This window comes from Balaenoptera borealis (assembly GCF_965194805.1).
Source record: "Balaenoptera borealis genome assembly, chromosome: X".
Classification (NCBI taxonomy): Eukaryota; Metazoa; Chordata; class Mammalia; order Artiodactyla; family Balaenopteridae; genus Balaenoptera; species Balaenoptera borealis.
In genome coordinates this window covers 16183636-16207934 of record NC_138881.1, presented here as the reverse complement: position 1 = coordinate 16207934, position 24299 = coordinate 16183636, and the positions used below count along the sequence as shown (strand labels likewise).

The 24299-nt window shown below is 42.0% G+C and overlaps 1 protein-coding gene and 1 long non-coding RNA gene across 13 annotated transcripts in view; one reads left to right on the top strand and one right to left on the bottom strand.

The window, feature by feature from the left end:
• Positions 1-24299, top strand: part of ADGRG2 (adhesion G protein-coupled receptor G2) — a 143704-nt gene that overhangs the window by 54515 nt on the left and 64890 nt on the right. For all 12 annotated transcript variants that reach the window (XM_082375513.1, XM_082375521.1, XM_082375520.1 and 9 more), the window contains one exon: positions 9141-9259. In XM_082375513.1, coding sequence (XP_082231639.1) covers positions 9142-9259 — 118 coding nt within the window. In that variant the 5' untranslated portion in view covers position 9141. The remainder of the gene's footprint in view (positions 1-9140; positions 9260-24299) is intronic.
• Positions 1-24299, bottom strand: part of LOC309620021 — a 601726-nt gene that overhangs the window by 549588 nt on the left and 27839 nt on the right. The window lies entirely within an intron of this gene.

The window sequence follows — 24299 nt, the reverse complement described above, 5'->3', positions numbered from 1 at the left end:
CTAATCAAGAGGATAGACTGAGGGTAGGACAGTAGAGAAATTTGGAGATGAGTGAGGGAGTGGAAAAATATAACACCTTTCACAAGGTTTTGTGAATATTTGTTTACTTTAAGTGCATAATTTATTTCTAATCTTAACATATCTGATATTGATTCACTTGTTTTATTGAATAAAGCCTTTTCCCCCCTGCATTAGAAAGCACTTGATGCTTATTAAGAAAGTCATTTTGCACTGTAAAGACCAAACAAATGATTTTCCTTCCATTTGCTTCTTTTAGAGACACAAAAGCTTCAAATTACCATCATGCCATATAGTTCACCATTAACTTTACTTTGTACTGTGACAAATGATACCCAAAGCTGCCATTTTGGAGTTCATATTCATCACCTAACAGTTAACCCAGTTTCTGTCCTCTTTAGGACTTTTTTTTTTTTTGGTGGGGCGTATGGGATGCCATTTCTCCTACTACAGCATTGTTGGCTGGCTTTAGTTCTTGGTGATTTTATCTTCAAAAAATTTTGTTGCTGAAGTTTGGAATGGTTCCTTTTGTCCTATATTTCTTCAAATTACCCCAATTTACAAGATTTGAAATTGCTGCTAGACAGTTTTGTAAGCATTCCAGAGAATTCTGTAAATAGTCTTAAATTGATTTATAAAATAGATAAAAATGTGAGGACTTTCCTTGTCAGGTTTTGGCACCAGGGTTCTTCTAGCCTGATAAGAGTAAGTTAGGCTGTGCCCTTTTTCTCTATCCTTTGAGATTTTGTGAGGTTGGAATTCCTGTGAAAGCATCTGGGGCTGGAGGTTTCTTTGTGGGGAAAATTTTGAGACCTTTTTTTTTAATATCATGCCTCTTTTTAAAAATAATTAATTAATTAATTAATTTTTGGCTGCGTTGAGTCTTCATTGCTGCACACGGGCTTTCTCTAGTTACGGCGAGCGGGGGCTACTCTTCCTTGTGGTGCTCGGGCTTCTCGTTGCGGTGGCTCCTCTTGTTGCGGAGCATGGGCTCCAGTAGTTGTGGCTCGAGGGCTCAGTAGTTGTGGCTCGCTGGCTTTAGAGCACAGGCTCAGTAGTTGTGGCACATCGGCTTAGTTGCTCCACGGCATGTGGGATCTTCCCGGACCAGGGCTCAAACCTGTGTCCCCAGCATTGGTAGGTGGATTCTTAACCACTGTGCCACCAGGGAAGTCCCCTAGACCTTTTTTTTTTTTTTTTTTTTAACTTATTTTATGTTTTATTTTTATTTTTTGGCTGCGTTGGGTCTTCGTTGCTGCGTGCGGGCTTTCTCTAGTTGCGGGGAGGGAGGGTTACTCTTTGTTGCTGTGCACGGGCTTCTCATTGCGGTGGCTTCTCTTGTTGCGGAGCATGGGCTCTAGGCGCGCGGGCTTCAGTAGTTGTGGCGCACGGGCTCAGTAATTGTGGCTCGCAGGCTCCAGAGCGCAGGCTCAGTAGTTGCAGCGCACGGGCTTAGTTGCTCCATGGCATGTGGGATCTTCCTGGAGCAGGGCTCAAACCCGTGTCCCCTGCATTGGCAGGCGGATTCTTAACCACTGTGCCACCAGGAAAGCCCCCCTAGACCTTTTAATTATGTGTCTCTTCAGGTTTATTATTTCTTCTTGATTCCTTCTTGGTAAGTTATATTTTTTTCCTAGAGATTTGCCCATTTTTATCTAGATTTTCAAAATGATTGAATAAAGTTCTTCCTAAGATCCTTTTACCTTTTATGTTTATAACATTTTCAGTTATGTTGCTTTTTAAATTTTTTCTGTTGGTTATCCGCTTACACTTCTCTCTCTTTTCTTCCCTCTCTTTCCCTCCCTCCCACCTCCCCTTCTCTTAATTTTGCCAGAATTGTCTTTCCAAAGGGCAGCCTTGGCTTTGTTAATAACCTTTGTGTCTTTTTATGTCATTTTATCTTTTATTTTTATTATTTCCTTTCTTCTTCTTTAGGTTTATTTTGCTGTTCTTTTTCAAACTTCTTAAGAAGGTGCTTAACTCATTAATTTTAAGTCTTTCTCTTTTTTTAAATATGTGCATTTAAAATAGAAATTTCACTCTAAAGATCTTTAGCTCTATCCCACATGTTTTGAGATATAATGTTTTTATTATTGACCCAGTCAGATATTTTCTAATATATGTTAGGTCTTCTTTGACCCAAAAGTTATTTGTTAAATAATAGTTTAACTTTTTATTATAGCTTAATTGTGTTGTGGTCAGAGAACATACTCCTTTTTTCTAAATCTGTAAAATGTTTGTGAGACTTCTTTTATGGCCTGGTTGGCTTTCATAAATATTCTGTGTGTACTTGAAAAGGTTATGTACTCTGGAAGGTTCATGTATGGTCTTTAAGTCAGATTGGTTGAATGTGCCATTCAAATATTCTATATCCTTAGTGTCTTTCTTTGAATTTTATCAATTGTTGATAGACATGTGTGAATATCTCTCAATATGATTGTGAATTTGTTCTATCTCTCCTTGTATTCTGTCAAAAATATTGCTTTGTGTATTTCGAGGCTATATTATTAGTTGCATTCATGTGTAAGTTTGTTTAGTCTTCTTATAGAATTAAACCTTTTATGAATGAACCATTTTATTTATAGGTAATGCTTTTTGCTTTAAAGTATAATTTGTTTGATATTAGTATAAACACATTAATATTCTTTTGATTAGTATCTGCATTGCATATCTTTTCCATCCTTTTATTTTCAAACTTTCTGTATCATTGTTCTAGTTGTGTCCTTGTAAATAGCATATAGTTGCATTTTGTATTTTTTTCAGTCTTATAATCTTTGCCTTTTAATTGAATCATTTAGTCCATTTATATTTAATGAATCATTGATTTGTATGTGTGTTTAAACCCACCATCTTCTATTTTTCCTCACCATTCTTTGTTTCTTTTTCTCCCCTTTCTTGCCTTCTTTCCAAATGACTGAAATTCTAAAAACCATTTCTCCCCCTCCACTAGTTAGGAAATTATATACCCCACTTCTGTTTTTTAGTAACTACTACAGAAATTACAGCATCTACTCAAGTTTTCAATGTTGGAAGATAATCAGTACATTTAGCTTCCTGTAGGATAATACAAGGACCTTGGAAGACTTTAATTTTTTAAAAAATAAATTTATTTATTTAATTTATTTATTTTTGGCTGCACTGGATCTTTGTTGCTGTGCACAGGCTTTCCCTAGTTGTGGTGAGCGGGGCCTACTCTTCCTTGTGGTGCACAGGCTTCTCATTTTGGTGGCTTCTCTTGTTGCAGAGCATGGGCTCTAGGTGTGCAGGCTTCAGTAGTTATAGCACGTGGGCTCAGTAGTTGTGGCTCACGGGCTCTAGAGCGTGGGCTCAGTAGTTGTGGCACATGGGCTTACTTGCTTCGCGGCATGTGGGATCTTCCTGGACCACGGCTTGAACCCGTGTGCCCTGCATTGGCAGGTAGATTCTTAACCACTGCGTCACCAGGGAAGCCTGACTTTAATTTTTTAATTTCATTTTTATCTACTAATTGATATATTAAATATAGTTGCCATATTTTATTCTGTCATGTGTCACTTATCCCTGCAAGATATTATTAATATTTTATATAGTCAAAGTTCATTTGGATTTACCACTATATGGTGCCACCCTTAGCTCTGGGCAACTGGGGCCTCTGCCCTGTGTCTCATGCTTTATAGAGGTCCCCTCTCTGGCCCTTCCCCAGTCATACTGCTCTCCAAAGGATGAGAACTTTTTGATATAAAGAAGGCATGCCCACCTTGAGCCCGCCCTTCTTCTCCCCCAACCCTTGCTTCTGTGTCATGTTTTGGAAACTCAGGAGTTGGGAATTTCCTATCCAAATATTCTGTGCCTATTTCCAGGACCTGAGCAGTCCTCTTCTCCAGGGCAAGCCATGCTGCAGGTGTACCTACCTCTAGACCTAAGGGATGATCAAAGGATAGCTGCTTGAAGGAGAGAGGGGGATTTGGATCTATAGGCTGAGGTGTCCACATCCATGTGCACAAAGCCTCTTGTAGTTTGAGATGGAGACTTAGTGGAAGAATAAGGGAAAACTGGATCTCTTTTCAAACTCTTGACCTGTATACTACAAATGTTAGGAATGGGTCTGGTTACATACTAACTACTTTCTTTGTTCTTTGTTTCTTATTGTATCTCAGATCTTACATCTTTTGCCTGAATATATCTTTTAGGATTTATTTCAGTGAGGATTTGCAAGTAGTGAACAATATCACAGTTTTTGTTTATCTTCTGGTTTCCATTGTTGCTTCTGAGAAGATAGCTGTCAGTCTAACAGATGCGCCTTTGAAGGTTAACTGTCTTGTTTTCTTTGGCTACTTTCAAGATTTTCTCTGTGTCTTTGGTTTTCTTCAATTTCACTATTTTGTGTCTAGGTGTAGATCCCTTTTTATTTATTGTAGAAGTCCTTTGGGCTTGTTGCATCTGTGGATAGATGTTTTTCACCAGTGTGAGGTCAATCTGTCATCCTGATTTCAAACATTGACTCTTCCTCATTCTCTCCTCTTTGAATTTTGTTTCAGTGTATGTTAGACCTTGTATTTCTTTTCTCCATGTCTCTGAACTGTTCTTTTGTATTTTGTATGTGGAGCTCAAGTTTGCTTCCTTACGCCCTCAGGCGTTAAGGGTCTCCTTTGCTTATATTACCTCCCTGAATTCCTGCTTTGGATTCACCTTTGGCCTGGTGATTCTCTTCTATCTTATCAGCTCTCTGATATATTTAAGAAAATGCTTTTAATATTTTATTCATGATTTTTAATTGTCTTCAGCAGAAGGTTTGGTCTAAATAACCTAACCCAACATATTCCTGGAACATTGAAGAAAAAAGAATTTTGGAGATATTTGCTGTATCAGGGTCTTTTAGCAGAGTTCAAGTTGAAATTTAATTATGCTTTTACAGTTTCCCGATTCTTTTTTCTTTTTTAAGTGGTTAAAGATATAACCAGAGACTCTAAAGAAAACCAGCCCTGAGATTCTCTGACTGCTTTGACAGTTGAATGATCAGAGTCAATTGCTTTTTCACCTTTTAGTTCTTGATTTATCTGCCCTGAGAACCTCTTTAGTACCTCCCTTTATAATTTCTCCTTGTGCTAGTCTTTTTTTTTTAATTTTTTTTTATTTATTTATTTTTGGCTATGTTGGGTCTTCGTTGCTGCACGCAGGCTTTCTCTAGTTGTGGAGAGCCGGGGCTACTCTTTGTTGCGGTGCACGGGCTTCTCATTGCGGTGGCTTCTCTTGTTGTGGAGCATGGGCTCTAGGCGCGCGGGCTCAGTAGTTGTGGCTCACAGGCTCTAGGGCGCAGGCTCAGTAGTTGTGGTGCACGGACTTAGTTGCTCCGCGGCATGTGGGATCTTCCAGGACCAGGGCTCGAACCAGTGTCCCCTGCACTGGCAGGCGGATTCTTAACTACTGCGCCACCAGGGAAGTCCTCCTTGTGCTAGTCTTGTTAGCCAACACTTATGAATCAGTGTAAATATCTCAAAGGTGTAACATTTTCTAAAACACTTAGGGAGCAATTATCACACCTCTTGCTACTCAAGTCAAAAATATTGATAATTGCATACATCATTGCAGCCATGGTATAATCAGATTACATCAGTTAACCTGTGGTAGCAGAGAATGACCCTCACCCAGACCTGCTCTGCAGTGGTGTCAAGCTATTTCCCTCCTTTTAAACTTTATTCTATACCTAGATAAAGATAGATTTATCATTTATTACCATTCAAGGTTGCACTGATGGTCTACATTTAAAAAAATATGATACTTATACTATTTAATGAAATTGAAGAGATCTAGAATAATTTCTTGGAGTGGTACAAGCAGGGCCATGGCATTCAGTCATGTAGCTTATGTACTGTTCAACCTTAGGGGTTGCCATTTACATCAGAGTCTACAACCACAAAAGATGAACCTGGGGTAATCGTTAATGAGTGGTTATCTAGTGTCAAGGTCTAGATTTTACTGTTTAAATGCTAGCAAATAGTTTTCTTTGTAATGGATGCTATCTCACAAGCCATCCTTAGCACCTTGAAATTTTGCTAAGAGCCAGTGGCTATTCATCTTTGTTGATGACGTAGATAGCCTTGAAGCAACCCAACTTGCACCAGAAGATGAAGAAAAGTTCCAGCTGAAAAAGATAAAAATGACTTTTATATATAATGAGTTAGGGTTTCAAAATCCATAGATTTCCCTCTTTGATCAGTGATCCCAGAGATGTCATGACCCAGCAGGATGTTCTCTAGTTTATGCAGAAGGCAGTAGGAGTGGCACTATTTTAAATACCATAAAACTTCTTCTCCTATTAGGAAATATATATTCAGCCTTGAGGAAACATATTACAGGCTTGGAATATGGACAATGGAAAGCAGTCTTTTCAGTGGTGCCAGGTCTGCAGTAAGTTCTTCCTGATCCATATTCTCTTTTCAAGATGGTTACTGGAATCACCCTTCGTTGTGCCCTTTCCTGCCGTCATCTGGGAGCTGAGTACAAGCTCTCTTCAGTGGAAAAGCATGGTTTATTTTGATCAGAGGCCCAAGTCACAGCACATATTAACCAGTCACTCAGTGCCATGACTAATTTAACTTTGACTATATCTTATACACCACTTAGGCCCTACCCTAGAAGTTGGCAAAGCTCAAGAATGAGTTTGCAGAAATTTTGAAAATTCTATAATAGCATTTTGAGTTTGTTGATTCATTTCACCTGACGAACTCAAAACAGTTTACTTCCAAGGAGATCAGTTCCCAGGAGGCCAGCATTGTGGCCTGGTAGAAGGAGTAGGAGTCCCACCAAACAGCCAGATGACCTTGACCCATCCCCTAGAACACGTTGGGCCTCTTTCTACATCTGTAGAATAAGGGTTTCAGCTAGGTGAATTCTGAATTCCTTTCCAGAAACAGACTGCTCTGATACTCTTTCCAGAACTAAAATTAGATACTTGTGTAGTAAATCTTCTAAATCAGCTCTGTGAATTCCAGGTAGCGTCAAGCCTAAGGCATTTGTATAGGAGAGTTTTTTTGTAGAGGTTCATTAAATATAGCTTAAAAAAAAAAAAAAAGGGAATGCTTCTGGAAGGGGAGCTGAGTTAAAAATTTTAAATAGATTAATTTTTAAACTTTTATATGAAACTTTTTATGACATATATATTAGTGTATAATTCAATGAATTTCAGAAACTGAACACACCATGTAACCAGCACACAGAATATTACCGGAACCTCGGAAGCCCCACTGAGCCCACTTCTAATTGTTATATCCTCTGCCCCCTTCCAAGGGTATCCATGCTCCCACCCTCATTCCATCGATTAGTTTTGCCTGCTTTTGTTCCTCATCTGAATGGGATCATGGACAACATGCATTCCTTTATGTCTGGCTCCTTTATCTAACATGGTATTTCAGAGATTCATCAATATTATTGTGTGTAGCTGTAGTAGACACTTAAATTTTCTTCCAGAGAGACATTGCTTTATCTTTGCACAACGACGTTTTGTTCAAGTGACTCATTCGGGAGGGTCAGTAATATGCCATTATGAACAGAGAGAGGGTGAAAGTGCTGGAGAGAAACCAGAGGCACTTTATAATTTATTAATATAGTGTGTTATTAATATATAATACAATTTACAGTATTGATTTTAAAAATAGAAGTCCTCTTTGGAAGGAGAAGGACTCACTTCCTGCTCTAAGACGTTATCATGCCATGTCCAAGGAAAGAATCATTCCTCTGGTACCGGCAATGGCTGTTAAATTATAGGATTCTTAAAGATTGCTAGCTTTTCCTGGAGACTGAGAAATCGTGATTTATTCCCATCTTTCTGTGTCCTTATCCCTGTAATCCCTGCACTATCTTAACCCTGCACGTATGAGGTGCAAAATAGCTATTTGTTGACTGACTGAAGGGTCTACAGCTAGCATTTATAGTGCCTTCACAGTGCCAGCCCCTGTGCCCAGATCTCTTGTTTACTCACCACAGCCACACTATCAGGCTGGTGCTATTATCACAGTTTGCTAGATGGGGAATCTTGGCCATCGGAAATAACTTATCCAGAGTCACTCAGACATTGTGTGGCAGAGCCAGGACCTTTGATCCCATGCTCTTTAGCCTTCACCGCGGTGCCTGCACACTCTATCTCAGGCCGACAGAAGCTGCGGTGGTGGCTAGGTGCTTGGGTGCCCTGTGGCCAGGAGCTCTGCCAGCTGAGAACACACAGCCTGGTCTGTCCCGGCCCCTTCCCCTGTGGCCACGTAGAAGGAGCCTGCTCAGTGGGCTCTCACTGCCCGAGCCCCGTGGGTGGGATGTGATTTCCTGGCTGGCTTCTTCCTCCCTCAGTATCCCCCGCCAGCGCCTGCTGCGGGTGCTGACTGCCTGTCACGGGGTTCCGTTGGCCAACTCCTCCATCGGGAGAGGAACGGACGCAGCCTTAGCATCTGCAGTTTTCTCCGCGTGCCGAGCTCCTCTCAGCCTCTGCCCCACCTCCCCCATGTGTGTTTCATCTAGTTACCGCCTGGTTAACCCTCACATCTCATCTGGTATATATTGGCCCTCGATGATTATTCGTTGGAAGGAAATGAATAAATGAACGGTAAATGAGACTTTAAAATTCAGTATTGATATAAACTTCACTTTTTAAAAAATGTTGACTCTGCCCTCCCCACTACTAAAAATGTAAGCGATGATAATGAATTAACATATAATAAAGAGGAAATGCAGCGTACCCATCCTTTTACAGTATGACATAAATGGGATAGATCATTTATAAGATTCTGTGACCTCTTCTGGTTCTTAGCATAGTTTTTAACCAGCCTTTATATAGTGGTAGTCATCATATATGCAGCATTTTGTGTTTTTAAGTTCTTTTCTTGATATTTTGCATGTGTTGATGTTTTCCATAAATCTACATGGACTACCTTGCTTATCATTTTTATTATAATATCCCACTGGGTGGGCCTCCTGTAATAAACATGGGTTTTGCTTTTTGTAGCCAGTGCCCACCTGGCATTGCCAGTTCTCTGGACTAGAGTAATTTAAGGAAGCAGGTTGCAGGTTGTCTTGCTTGAGGGACTGGCCTTTTGGGCATTGTTGTGTCGTGATTATGGCAAGCTGTGATGATGTGTCCCCCTATTTTATTCCAGGATGCTTTTCTCTGGTGGGCAGTGTGGCCGTGTTGGCAGACCTGAAGAACTTTTACTGACGTTCAGGATATTCCTTGTCATCATTTGTCTTCATGTCACGCTGGTTACATCCCTGGAAGGTAAGGTGCCCATTTTCCTTCATCTTTTTCCTATTTTATCTGTGTGTGTGTGTGTGTGTGTGTGTGTGTGTGTGTGTGTGTGTGTGTATTTGGGATTGTTTTACTGTGGTAAAATAAACATAACATAAAACTTAACCATTTTAACCATTTTTAAGTATATAATTCACTGGCATTAAATGTATTCACAATTTTGTGCAACCATCACCACTATCCAGTTCCAGAACATTTTCATCATCTCAAATAGGAACTCTGTACCCATTAAGCAATAACTTCCCTTCCCCCCTCCCCCCAGGCCCTGGTAACCTCTGTTATTTCTGTCTCTATGATTTTGCCTATTCTAGGTACCTCATGTAAGTATAAGGAATCATACAATATTCATCCCTTTGTGTCTGGCTTATTTCCCTTAGCATGTTTCCAAGGTTCATCCATGTTGTAGCATGATCCAGAATTTCATTCCTTTTTAAGGCTGAATAATGCTCCATTGTATGTACATATTTTGTTTATCTATTCAATGTTGATGGACATTTGGGTTATTTCCACCTTTTGGCTATTATAAATAATGCTAGTGTGAACATTGGTGTATAAGTATCCGTTTGAGTCCCTTCTTTCAATTCTTTGGGGTATATATACCTAGGAGTAGAATTGCTGGGTCATATGGTAATTCTATGTTTAACTTTTTGAGGATCTGCCAAACTGTTTCCCACAGAGGCTGTACCATTTAACATTCTCACCAGCAAGGCACAAGGATTCCAATTTTTCTATATCCTCACCAACACTTGTTATTTTCTGTTGTTTTGATAATGGATGTGAAATGGTATCACTGTGGTTTTTATTTGCATTTCCTTAATTAGTGATTTTGAACATGTTTTCATGTGCTTATTAGCCATTTGTGTATCTTCTTTAGAGAAATGACTATTCGAATCTTTGGTCCATTTTTGAATTGGGTTGTTTGGGGATTTCTGTTGTCATTGAGTTTTAGGAGTTCATTATATATTCAGGATATTAATCCTTTATTATATATATGATTTGCAAATATTTTCCCCCTTCTGTGAGTTGTCTTTTCACTCTTTTTTTTTTTGGCTCCGTTGGGTCTTCGTTGCTGTGCACGGGCTTTCTTTAGTTGTGGCAAGCGGGAGCTACTCTTTATTGCAGTGTGCGGGCTTCTCATTGCGGTGGCTCCTCTTGTTGTGGAGCACGGGCCCTAGAGCACATGGGCTTCAGTAGTTGTGGCACGCAGGCTCAGTAGTTGTGGCGCACGGGCTTAGTTGCTCCGCAGCATGTGGGATATTCCTGGACCAGGGATCGAACCCGTGTCCCCTGCATTGGCAGGTGGATTCTTAACCACTGCGCCACCAGGGAAGTCCCTTTTCACTCTTTTAATAGTGTTCTTTGATGCACAAAAGTTTTTAATTTTGATGAAGTCCAATTTGTCTATTTTTACTTTATTGCCTCTGCTTTTGCTGTCATATCCAAGAAATGTCATGAAGCTTTTTCCCTATTTTTCTTCTAAGAACTTTATAGTTTTAGCTTTTATGTTTAGGGCCTTTGATCCATTTTGAGTTCATTTTGTATATGTTGTAAGGTAAAGATCCAACTTCATTATTTTGCAAGTGGATATCCAGTTTTCCCAGTACCATTTGTTGAAAACACTGTCTTTTCCCCACTGAGTGGTCTTGGCACCTTGGTCAAAAATTAATTGACCATATATGTGAGGGTATATTTCTGGTGTTTATTTGTTTTTAAAAGTACCTACTCGAAGGCACTTCTGCATGGAAACTTAAGGGAGACAGAGAATCACCCTAATGAAGCAGCCTCCATTTCAGAAAAGAGGATCCTTAGAAGCTTATGTGAGAAGGGGAAAAGGTACCTGAGGAAGGCAATGAAAAGTCCAGAAGCCCCAGGGCTGCAATATCTTTGGGTACAACTGCCAAAAGAATACAGTGCTATGCAAATATAAAGAATCAGTATTTGAGAAGACATTATTAAGGACACACAGAGAAATAGCTTACTTATTTAAAAGAGAGTTGCAAGACCAAGGAATCTTTGTTGGATAAAGCAAATATCTACTAGCAGCAAACAACAGCATAAATACAACACACACACACAGATGCACACAAACTAAATGGAAAACTTGCAACAGACTAAAACACAGTTGACAGTCCTTCAAAAGTAGGCACTGGGGGCTTCCCTGGTGGCGCAGTGGTTGAGAATCTGCCTGCTAATGCAGGGGACACGGGTTCGAGCCCTGGTCTGGGAGGATCCCACATGCCACGGAGCTACTGGGCCCGTGAGCCACAGCTACTGAGCCTGCGCGTCTGGAGCCTGTGCTCCGCAACAGGAGAGGCCGCGATAGTGAGAGGCCCACGCACCGCGATGAAGAGTGGCCCCCACTCGCCGCAACTGGAGAAAGCCCTTGCACAGAAACGAAGACCCAACACAGCCATAAATAAATAAATAAATAAATAAATAAATAAAATTCCCTTCTTAAAAAAAAATCTGTTTTAAAAAAAAAAAAAAAGTAGGCACTGGGGCATATTGTCAAGAAGCCACGATACTTTACACAAAGAAATAAGAGCTAAATCTGTATTGACTGCTTACAATATGCTGGGTTCCTATGTGCTTTACATACATCCACTCTCTTAAGCTGCTCAACCAAATCTATTAAGGGGAGATCCTAGTCTTAGCACCATTTCCCAGATCAAGAAACTGAGGCTCAGAGAGATAAGTAACTTGCTCAAGGGAGTGGCCGAGCTGGGAATTGTACCCAACTTGGAATTTTGTGCTCCTAACCACAAAACCGGAGTTCTCAAACATGAGTGTGCATCAGAATCACCTGGAAGGCTTGTTAAGACAGATTCCTGGGTCCTTCCCTCAGAGTTTTTGATTTAGTAGCTCTGGGGCGGGCCCTGAGAATTGACATTTCTAACAAGTTCTCAGGTGATGTTGATGTGACTGGTTCAGAGACGATACCATTACCTACACAGCTGGCAGAAGACATAAGTAGGGAGAGAAAACTCCAGATATATATCATGGGATACAAATTCTTTTATGGCCATGTGACGTTCATGTAAACTGTGCTCACACACATCATCTCCTTGGGACATTAAGACACCACTGTGGGATTGTCAGGGCAAAAATCAGATGTCCCCACTTTACTGATGAGTAAATGTCCCCAGGGACGTTGTTGGTCAGGAACCAGCGGAGCCAGACTAGATACTAGATCTTTGGTCTCGCGTTTCAGTGCTTTTTCCACCACAGAGTAGATGAGGAAGGAAAGTGGAACACAGGGGGAGAAAATCACCAAAAGGAAAGCTGCTTGGTAGAAATAAGTCTTTTTGAAAAAGTATATTTAAAAATTATGAAAATGGGGCAGGTAAACAGAGTTGCATGGCTCTGAAACCAGCCTGAGTAGGGAAAACCTGTGTGGATGCTAAGGTCGCTGAACGTATTTCTTGCTCTGGCTCTCTGATGAATTGATTTCTTAAGGCAGTGGTTCTCAGAGTGTGGCCCCCAGACAAGCAGCATCAGCATCACCTGGGAGCTTTTTAGAAGTGCAGACTCTCAGGCCCAGCCTGGACCTGCTGAATTGGAAACTCTGAGGGTGGGGTCCAGCAGTCTGTGCTTTAACCATCCCTCCCGGTGATGCTGATGCATGCTCAGAGAGCCACAGTCTTAAAGGATTGGCTGAAACATTACTGTGCCCCATGATATAGTAGAAAGGTGGTGAGATCTAGAGTTAGAGCTCTCCCCGTGCCTGCCACCTGCTATTTGTATGATCTCTATTTGCCAGTAGACTGATATGGGACTCTATTTCCTCATCTTCAAAATGGGTGTAATCCTGAGCTCCCCCAGTGGGCTCTTGTTTTTTTTTTTTTTTTAAACACTTTGGCAGTTTCTTTATTTTTTATTTTTATTTTTTAATTAATTTATTTTTGGCTGTGTTGGGTCTTCGTTTCTGTGCAAGGGCTTTCTCTAGCTGTGGCAAGCGGGGGCCACTCCTCATCGTGGTGTGCGGGCCTCTCACTATCGCGGCCTCTCTTGTTGGGAGCACAGGCTCCAGACGCTCACGCTCAGTAGTTGTGGCTCACGGGCCCAGCTGCTCTGTGGCGTGTGGGCTCTTCCCAGACCAGGGCTCGAACCCGTGTCCCCTGCATTGGCAGGCAGATTCTCAACCACTGCGCCACCAGGGAAGCCCTGGGCTCTTGTTAAGGCTCAATATATGTTAAAAAAAAAAAAAAAACCTCCATGATGGCAAAGGTTTTTCTTTTTCTTTTTTCTGTTTCTTTTTCCAGCTTTATTGACGTATAACATTGCATATGCAAAGGTTTTTCTGAATGAAGTTTTGGGATCTGGAAAGGGCTAAATAGGAGTTTGTTATTGTCTTTCAGAACTCCAACTAAGAGTATTCATGATATTTAATAATCACTTTGGAAATATTTACCTTGTGCCAGCCGCTGTTCTTTGAAGTAGGCACTAGTATTAGGCTCCGTTTTACAGACTTACAGGAAACCGAGGCACAAAGAAGGTAAGCAACTTGCCCTAGGTTAAACATTTTGGTTGCAGAGTTGCAATTCAAGCTGAGGCCATCTGACCCAAAGTTTGTGTGTTTAGCCACTACGCTATCCTGTCTTCAGCATTCTTAACCTCCCTGCTACACTAGGTTGTGTACTCTGCTTGGTGGTTGTGTAGCTGTAGGTTAAACATAAAGGTGGAATCCACTTTTGGACTGGATCATCCAGATGGCTTATAGGCATCATCTCTCTGAACAGCTTTGGACTGAGGCAGGTTCTTTTTTTTAAACATCTTTATTGGAGTATAATTGCTTTACAATGGTGTGTTAGTTTCTGCTTTATAACAAAGTGAATCAGTTATACATATACATATGTTCCCATATCTCTTCCCTCTTGCAGCTCCCTCCCTCCCACCCTCCCTATCCCACCCCTCTAGGTGGTCACAAAGCACCGAGCTGATCTCCCTGTGCTATGCGGCTGCTTCCCACTAGCTATCTATTTTACATTTGGTAGTGTATATATGTCAATGACACTCTCTCACCCTGTCACATCTCACCCCTTCCCCTCCCCATATGCTCAAGTCCATTCTCTAGTAGGTCTGTGTCTTTATTCCCGTCTTGCCCCTAGGTTCTTCATGACCTTTTTTTTTTTTTTTTTCCTTAGATTCCATATATATGTGTTAGCATACTGTATTTGTTTTTCTCTTTCTGACTTACTTCACTCTGTATGACAGACTCTAACTCCATCCACCTCATTACAAATTCCTCCATTTCATTTCTTTTTATGGCTGAGTAATATTCCATTGTATATATGTGCCACATCTTCTTTATCCATTCATCCGATGATGGACACTTAGGTTGCTTCCATGTCCTGGCTATTGTAAATAGAGCTGCAATGAACATTTTGGTACCTGACTCTTTTTGAATTATGGTTTTCTAAGGGTATATGCCCAGTAGTGGGATTGCTGGGTCATATGGTAGTTCTATTTTTAGTTTTTTAAGGAACCTCCATACTGTTCTCCATAGTGGCTGTATCAATTTACATTCCCACCAACAGTGCAAGAGTGTTCCCTTTTCTCCACACCCTCTCCAGCATTTATTGTTTCTAGATTTTTTGATGATGGCCATTCTGACCGGTGTGAGATGATACCTCATTGTAGTTTTGATTTGCATTTCTCTAATGATTAAGGATGTTGAGCATTCTTTCATGTGTCTGTTGGCCTTCTGTATATCTTCTTTGGAGAAATGTCTATTTAGGTCTTCTGCCCATTTTTGGATTGGGTTGTTCGTTTTTTTGTTATTGAGCTGCATGAGCTGCTTGTAAATCTTGGAGATTAATCCTTTGTCAGTTGCTTCATTTGCAAATATTTTCTCCCATTCTGAGGGTTGTCTTTTGGTCTTGTTTATGGTTTCCTTTGCTGTGCAAAAGCTTTTAAGTTTCATTAGGTCCCATTTGTTTATTTGTGTTTTTATTTCCATTTCTCTAGGGGCTGGGTCAAAAAGGATCTTGCTGTGATTTATGTCATAGAGTGTTCTGCCTATGTTTTCCTCTAACAGTTTGATAGTGTCTGGCCTTACACTTAGGTTTTTAATCCATTTTGAGTTTATTTTTGTGTATGGTGTCAGGGAGTGTTCTAATTTCATACTTTTACATGTACCTGTCCAGTTTTCCCAGCGCCACGTATTGAAGAGGCTGTCTTTTCTCCACTGTATATGCTTGCCTCCTTTATCAAAGATAAGGTGACCATATGTCTGAGGCAGGTTCTTTTCGGTTCAGGATGGCTTAGGTCTGGTCTTTGATGAAGGCCAAGGGGACCTGCTACTTCTACACTGGATAATCAGTTGCGTGGTAATGAGTGCCTGCTGTGTGCCTAGCATGACTGGCTGCTGAGAGGACATCATCTCTGACTCCAGGAAATTTACACTCCAGTTGGAGGGACATGACTATGACACATGAGAACAGTACAAACTGTAACTAAATCCTGAAGTGTGAGTCAGTGCTATAGGGCTTTAACATACGGCCCTTGGCCAAATCCGTGGGTGAGTCTAGTTAAATGTTAAGCCACCTGTAGCAGATGCTGTTGGTGCTCTGCCCATCTCCCCTTGGCCCACCCAGAGGTCACCTACAGACAGATCCTGCACATGCTGGTGGCTCCCATGTCTCCCTTACTGAGAATGATCTGTACCCATGCGCCCATGCTTGGCCTGTACGTGGAACAAGCTAGTAGTGCCAGGGAGTTAATACCCCAAAGCAGTGAAGAATGGGAGTTCGTGTTTACCTATGCCAGCTTCCCTGTCCCTTGGTGGGACAATGCTAAGGTGTGTTCTATACACCTAGGAGATTGTTGGATTGGGCCACAGTTGCCCATAGTAGCAGTGTGCTAATTAATGTACCCATTATTGGCTTTACTCTCTTCCCTACCTCACTCCCCTACTCCCTCCCTCTGCTTCCTGGGGTCATCCCCATTTGGAAACACACTCATTTTCCAAGTCCAGCCCAGTGTTACTGCCTCTATGAAACCTCCCCTGACGTCTTCACAAGAATTAAATCTCTTCCTCCAGAGCTCCCTTTTCCTGTTTATCCATGTCTTTTTATGCTTGTCACTTTGTATCATGTCATGATGTACTTCCTTTGCATCATGAGTCCTTTCAGCATATGGTCTGTGCCAGGTGAGAAGGGAGAGTGAAGGTTTGGCAAGGTGGGTGGGAAACTAATGGGGTGAAAGCAGGTAGAGGGCCTGCTCTGGGGCAGGCCGTGCTATAGATCATCTCATTTAATCCTCACAAAAACTCTTTATGGTAGATATTTTAAGTCTCAGTTTGCAGATGAAGAAACTGAATGTCAAAGAGAGTAAGTCATTTGCCCAGAGTCACACAGCTTGGAGGATCCCCCATTGGAATCAGTAGCCCGTACTGTTCATACTCTACCGGGTTGCCCAGTAAGTGGAGACTGAATGAACGTGGCACTGAGGCATGGAGAGAAGAGGGAGAGGGAGCCTGAAGTAAGCTGCCAGAGTGCAGCCGTTGCCCCTGGCTCTGGGGTATCTGGACTGCAAACACAGTAGCTTCATCCTGGGAGCCTGAGAGATGACTCAGTAGCTCTTGACAGTGAGGAGGGATCAGACTGACACTCACTTTTTTTTTTTAACATCTTTATTGGAGTATAATTGCTTTACAATGGTGTGTTAGTTTCTGCTTTATAACAAAGTGAATCAGCTATACATATACATATATTCCCATATCTTCTCCCCGGACTGACACTCTCTTGTTAGGCCACTGGCCAACAGAGAGAACCCTTAGACCTTGACACTTCCAGTTGTGTAATTTGGTGATGTTCGAGGGAGTCATTCTTGGTCTACCAGAAGCCCAAATCAGTTTTGGCAGGTAACTTACCTCTAGCCTCTAGCTCTCTTGGGCTGTGCCAATACCTCTTTTCTTTTCTTCCTTCCTTCCTTCCTTCCTCCCTCCCTCCCTTCCTTCCTTCCTTCCTTCCTTTCTTCCTTCTACTGCTTCTTCTTTTTTGTCTTTCAAGAAGATCTTCTTTTAGGTACAGCTGTTTTCCAGAGCGTGAGATGACGTATTAGTGGAAGATGGTTATAATTTCATTCTTGCAGAGTTGTCATCCCCATTTGGAAACAAGTACACATTTGAGCCAGTTTGGTGACCTCATGAGCTATAATCCTAACTTACTGTCTTTCTGGGCTGGATCTAGATCTTTCTGTGCTGAAGGCATTTCTAGTGTTAGATTTCTCTCTAATTCCCCTTCTCCAAGGCCTCACTGGCTTGTCTCCTCTTACCATCTCATGCTTTGTCCATCCAAGTCTTTGTTCTTCTTTCCAAACCCAGTGCTGGTCTCCTTCTCTCTCACTTTCCTATCTGTAAAATTGAGATTATAAATACCAGAGTGCTGATCTGATACTCAGCCAATCTCCCAAGCCCCCAAAATTCCACACAGGCATGAGGTCACTTCTGCTGGGCCCTGACTCTTTCCCTGGCAGGTAGAAGTGATGACAGGGAATGATAGAGAATCTAGATGGGTTGAGGGGGAAACTGAAAGCAGAGGACATTGTGTCCCACTTTCCACTTAGAACTCCAGATGAGAACCCCTCACAGTGGCCTGTAAATCAACATGGGGCAGTGGCACAGATGAGAAATGGTGGCACAGTGTGTTTAGGCAGAGTGAAGGCTGGAGGTGGTGTCCTCTCCAGGTCTTTCTCATCTCTTGTGTGACAGGGAAGGGATTCGAAATTGCCCTCGTGTTCCTAGTGGGTAGCTCTGTTGAGAGCCAGGGGCAGGGACAGGGCTGTAGAGATGACGGTGTGGACAGCTGAGACCAGGGGCCAGATGGAGGATGTGACAGACACTCAGTGGTGAGAGCTGAGAGGACCTAGGTCAGCAAGAGAGGGACCCCCAGGCCAGGGTGGGATTCTGAGAGACTAGAACATGGGGCCCACTGGACACAGCCTTCAGCAGTGGATGCCAGCTGGACCCCCAGGAACCCTGCAGGGTGAGGGAGATCCCTGGAGAGGCCCTTGAGAACCCAGGGCTCAGCACGAGGTGATGTAGGTCCTTTCTCCCTACTGTGCAGACCACTGGCACCCCATTCCTAACCTGGAAGCCATCTTGACTACCAGAAGGAAGAGGAGGGAAAACGAAGATTGCGCATTTATCTGGAAGACATTGAGTTACCTAGAGACCATTTTAGAGCAGAATAGAGAGCTACCTTAAATCATCAGGTTTAAGGATCCCTTTCCTGTACTTCTGGAATGGAGGCTCCAAAACAAGATGGAGTCATCCTAGACATCAAAGGAAAGCTCAAGGATTTCTTTTTAATTTGTTTATTGTCACTATTGTTTGTACATCTAAATTATGTCTATACATTTTAAACTAACTCTAAAACATCCATACTGAACACTTAGGATGTGTCAGGACACTGCTAGCAATGGTGAAGGCCATCATGATATCCTGAATTCTGCTCCTCCTCCTGGTTTTATCTTTGCAGGTATGAAGGAATATCTGGTCAGGTCCTCTCTGTATCCTCCATAGTGTTAGCACATAGTAAGTGCTCAATAAACTGGCTGGTTGGTTGGTTTTGATTTGTGGCTCTAGTCTAAAGCCTAGAGATACGCTAAAACATGGACTGCTCCCCTCAGCTTACACCACCAGCTTTATCCTTATCTGAACCCAATGAGTTCTGATACAACATATATTCCACTAAACTTTTGTGTAGACTTCAGTGAGGTGGCTGTACATTGGCTCCAATTACCCTTAAGGAATGTGTTTCCTTTCCTCCATGTGATGAAGGGGCTCAGCTGATTGCCTGTTAAGAGTCCTTCACAGTTTGACATTGTGAGTTCAATTACCCAGTAGGATCAGTCTTTGGATTCCTGATTTGTTGTCCTGGGATACCGGGGATCCTTGAGGTCTGCCTCGAACTAAGAACCACTCATCTCTGCAATCCCATTTTAAGGCTGCTCTCCTATTCAAAGTTCCTAATATGAAATTGGAAACAATTTAAAAGTCCTATTTTCTCCAGACTACTTTTTTTAACTTGATGTGATTTCGAAAGCTCTTAAAGTTACAATCAAGCCAGTGAATCTCTTGATTTCCATATTGATAAAAGCTCCAGACATGGCTTTTGCTGACTGGTAAATCCCCCAGTTGCCAGTGCTATCCTTGCCTTGTTGTACATGGAAAAGTCCCAGTGTCTCTTTGTAGGATCCAGTGGCAACAGCACATAGCACTGAACATTAAGAACAGCAGTAGCAACCCATCTGGACATTTCTGTAGGTCTTCATGGTCTACAGGGCACCTTGGCATACATCATCTCCTCATGTCCCCCTGAGGTGGGTGGAGAAGTTTGTATTATCCCCACTTTGCTGATGAGAAGACTGCAGCTCAAAGCAAAGGATACTTTTCTAGGTTACCCAGCAAGAAACAGTATCAAGGTGCTGAAAGCAGCTCTCCAGAACTCTTTCTTGTACACCAGCCTGCACGAAGTGCTTGCCTTTGGCTATAGGAGTATGTTTTAGCCAAGATCTTTAACAAGGGTGACTTTAACCATGAGGAGTGTCCCTCTAAATGAGGGGTTGGCAAACTTTTCTTTAAAGAACCAGATAATAAATATTTTGGCTTTGTGAACCTTATGGCCTCTGTGGTAACTACTCAACGCTGCCCATGCAGCTCAAAAGCGGCCCTAGACAATATGTAAATGAATAGATGTGGCTTTGAGCCAGTGGAACTTTATTTGCAAATGCAGTTGGTGGGCTGGATTTGGCCCATGGACTGCAGTTTACAGACTCCTGATCTAGACAGTGCAGAAGTGGTGCGGCACTTACTACTGATCATTTATGTTACAACCATTCCTTGCTTTTTCTCTTGCTGGCTAAGCCTGGCTTCGTAGGGTGCTCCCCTCTTTCCACACTCAGGAGTAAATCCTGATTATTCTGAGCCACCCGCGGAAATGCTGTTCCTTGCCAATATTTGATTTAGGAGTGGGTATGTGACTGACTTTTGACCGAAAAGACACCTGGGAAAGTCTGCTGGGGGACTTCTAGGAAAACAGCCCCACTCCTGAGACTCAATGAAAAAGAGTTTCTCTTCTTCCTCTGGACACGCACTGTTCAATATGATAGCCACTAGGCACATGTGGCTATTTAAATTTAAATTAATTAAAATTAAGTGAAATTAAAAATTCAGTTCCTCAGTCACACTAAGTCACATCTGAAGCGTTCAGTGTTCACATGGGGCTAGTGGTTGCCGTACTGGACGGTGCAGATAGAGAATATTTCCATCGTTGTAGAAAGTTCTATTGGATAGTGCTGTGCCTAGACATTTTCGTGTTTGGATTTGATGCCTGGAACAGTGGTAGCCGTCTTAAAAACACTGAGAGGCGCTAGGGAGTGCAAGTAGAAAAAGGAGATAACCTGAGTTTTTGAAAGGTTGAGTCCCTGAACTAACTGTATCCTGAGGATGAACGAACAGAAGGCTGGAAAAGGCCTGGATCTTTGTTGCCATCCCTGAGCTGTAGGACCAGCCTTAGAACTGTCTGCTTTTGGAGTTCCTGTTAGGTGGGGCAATTGACTGTCCTTAATGTTTGTGATACTTTTAACTGAATGTTCTGCGACTTGCCTCTGAAAGCATTCTAACACATCTAAGAGTTACCTTTACAAAGGTTTCCTGTGTGTCGCGTCGCTTTAATGCTTCGCGCGTTACCTTCGTGAATCCTGAGAATAGCTATGGTCAGGTGTTACTCCTTCATTTTCTAGATGAGGGAACTGAGGCTTGGACGGTTTGAGTCACTTCCAAGTTCACACAGCTGGAAAGTAGAATTGGTGGCATTTTAGAACTTGTGTCCTTAACCACTTCCTCAGTGTTTAGTCCCTGAAGCAGTTGAAAATGTTTTTTTACACGACTTTGACTGAAACTTTGCCATATTCATTTATCCTGGGATGGCTTTGTACCTCCAAAGGACTAGATAAAGATTAAGAGAGATCTGAGGAATAAAAGCAATAGTTCCGCTGATTTAATCTATTAAGAAGTAAGTTGATGTTCCAAGAGAACATGCTGTTGAAATGTACCTTGATGTGGGTACATCTTTTCCTTCAAGAAAATAACAAGAAACAGATTGATCTTGGCAAGAAGCCTCATGTTCACAAGATCACAGCGCTGTAAAAAAAACCCATCAAGATAGATTGATGGTGCTTTTACAACAATGTCTGTGGCAACTGTGTTTGTTTTTAACATCAGTGTCCTATTTGACCTATACCCTTCCCTCTTCTTTCCCTTTAGGAATGCACACAGCATAAAGTAAAAGTTACTCTCTTGTTGCTCTAGTATTCAGTATAGTGTAGAATTTTGTTAATTTAAGGAGAGAAATGAAAACTATCAAATGGGTGGTGGTCTTGCTTTGGTGAATAAATGAGAATTGCTTATAATTATCTGATTAATTGAATAAACAAGGACTGAACACATAGCTGTCTTGTGTTTCAACTCTATAGCCTTTTTTTAAAAAATAAATATATTCTATATCTTTTTTTCTCTACTTGATCTAAGAGAGGTATGTTGAAGTCATCCATTATGATGTTGTTTGTGTTAATTACTCTTTTTGTTGTCCACCTTGTTTTTTTGCTTTATACATTTTTTTTTATATAAATTTTTAAAAAATTATTATTTATTTATTTATTTATTTATTATTTATTTTTGGCTGTGTTGGGTCTTCGTTTCTGTGCGAGGGCTTTCTCCAGTTGCGGCAAGTGGGGGCCACTGTTCATCGCGGTGCTCGGGCCTCTCATTATCGCGGCCTCTCTTGTTGCGGAGCACAGGCTCCAGACGCGCAGGCTCAGTAGTTGTGGCTCACGGGCCCAGTTGCTCCGTGGCATGTGGGATCTTCCCAGACCAGGGCTCGAACCCGTGTCCCCTGCATTGGCAGGCAGATTCTCAACCACTGCGCCACCAGGGAAGCCCTTCCCTCTGTTTTGAAGCCATGTAAACCTTAACCTTTGCTGTAGCACTTCTGGGTAGAAGATTCTTAGGAGGCCCTTAGGCCTCCTGTGCTCCGCAACAAGAGAGGCCGCGATAATGAGAGGCCCGCGCACCGCGATGAAGAGTGGCCCCCACTTGCCACAACTAGAGAAAGCCCTCGCACAGAAACGAAGACCCAACACAGCCAAAAATAAATTAATTAATTAATTAAAAATGCAACTGCGAAAAAAAAAAAACCAGAGGGAAGTCAAAAATACAACTTTTTCAACTAAGTAGGATGCAGCAAGAATATCCATAATTCAGCCGTACTCTGTGGCTTTTACTAGTATGCCACTGTTTACAGACCTGGTTTGTCACATAGGAGTTCTACAGTTGGGGGTCATGAAAAAAACATGATATGGATGTTAGCTAGGAGCAAAGCTGGGGAAGTGAGTCACAAAGAAGGGGGGATTCATATTCAGCCTCAGAGTGGCAAGGGCTCCCCCTCCTCTGATTCATATTGATTCCCTGACTTTTGACCTAGTCAATATAAGGGCAAAGAACTGGAGAGAAAATGACTGGGGAGAGTGATTTTAGCATTAATTTTGTCCTATCATTAGTTTAATGGATATCATTACTCTACAGCGTTCAAATTAAATCTGATGTGGCAGAGACTGGCTGGCAGCTCACCAAAGCTTTATTTTTTTCTGGCCAGTGGGTGTGGGGAGAAATGATGTTTGCCACTTCCGGGCTTAGCCATTAAAAATCTCCCACCTGTTTGCCTGGCTGGACGTTGCTCTCCAGAGCAAACTTGGAATCTTCATGTTGAAAATGGCAATGCCTCTGTCAGCCTGGGTCCCTGAATGACTGCATGGAGCAGATGCTGCTCTCTCTGTCCCACCCTGCCCTCCACTCTAGGCTGCTGATTGGACTTTACACCTGGAAAATTAACTTTTTTTTTTAAGTGTCTGAGATTTCAGCATTTATTTATTGTAGCAACTTGCCTTACCTTAACTAATGAGGCAGGGTAGTTGGTACATCTCATTCATTCTGCCATTGGAAGGTGGGGTGGGATGGGCTAGGCATCCCTTCTTTCTTGAGATCATGTATGAACCCAGGTTCATACAATCTAAGAAAGCTGGAGGAGGCTGTTCTGGGCACTACCAGATTATCATTGTCCAATCAGGAGAGAGTCATTTGTAGTCAGGAGACTCCACCAGAGCTGCCCACTCCCTTTGTGCCAACTCAGGCCACTGGGACCTCCACAATATGGTATAAGGTTAAGACTACAGGCTCTGGACTTCCTGGGGTCAAGTCTTACCTCTGCCATTTATTAACTCTGACTGTACCAAGGTATTTAATCATTGTGCTTCAGTTTCCTTATCTGTAAAGTAGCAGTATCTCTCTCATAGAGTTATATGCAGATTAAATGAGTTAATGCATGTAAAACAGATGGCTGAAATGCATTTGACACGTTGTAAGAACTCCGTAAAAACTAGCCGTCATCACTAGAGAACAGCATGATCTAACAGAAATTTTTGTGATAATGGAAGTGTTCTATATCTGTCCAGTACAGTAGCCACCAACCACATGTGACCATTGAGCACTTGAAATGTGACTGAGAAACTGAATTTTAAATTTTATTTAACTTTAAATTTAAATAGCCACACGTGGCTAGTGGCTACCATATTGAACAGTACAGCTATAGGCCATTTGTTCTAATTGCTTCAGAATTTTTTGAATTAGTGGTTTTGGGGGTTTTTTGGATATTATACCCAGGAGTGGAATTGCTGGGTCATATGGTAGTTCTATTTTTAGCTTTTTGAGAAACCTCCCTACTGTTTTCCACAGTGGCTGCACCAATATACATTCCCACCAACTGTACGAGGGTTCCCTTTTCTCTACATCCTTGCCAACATTTGTTATTTGTTAACCTACCTGCCACGCTTGAGGGATTCAGAGCAATGTCATCTGGACTGTTGGGGTTTGATAGGTTAACTATTCTGCTTCTCCCTCACCGCAACATCCCCTACATCCTCTCATCTTACCTTAGAAGTGTCTGTTGAA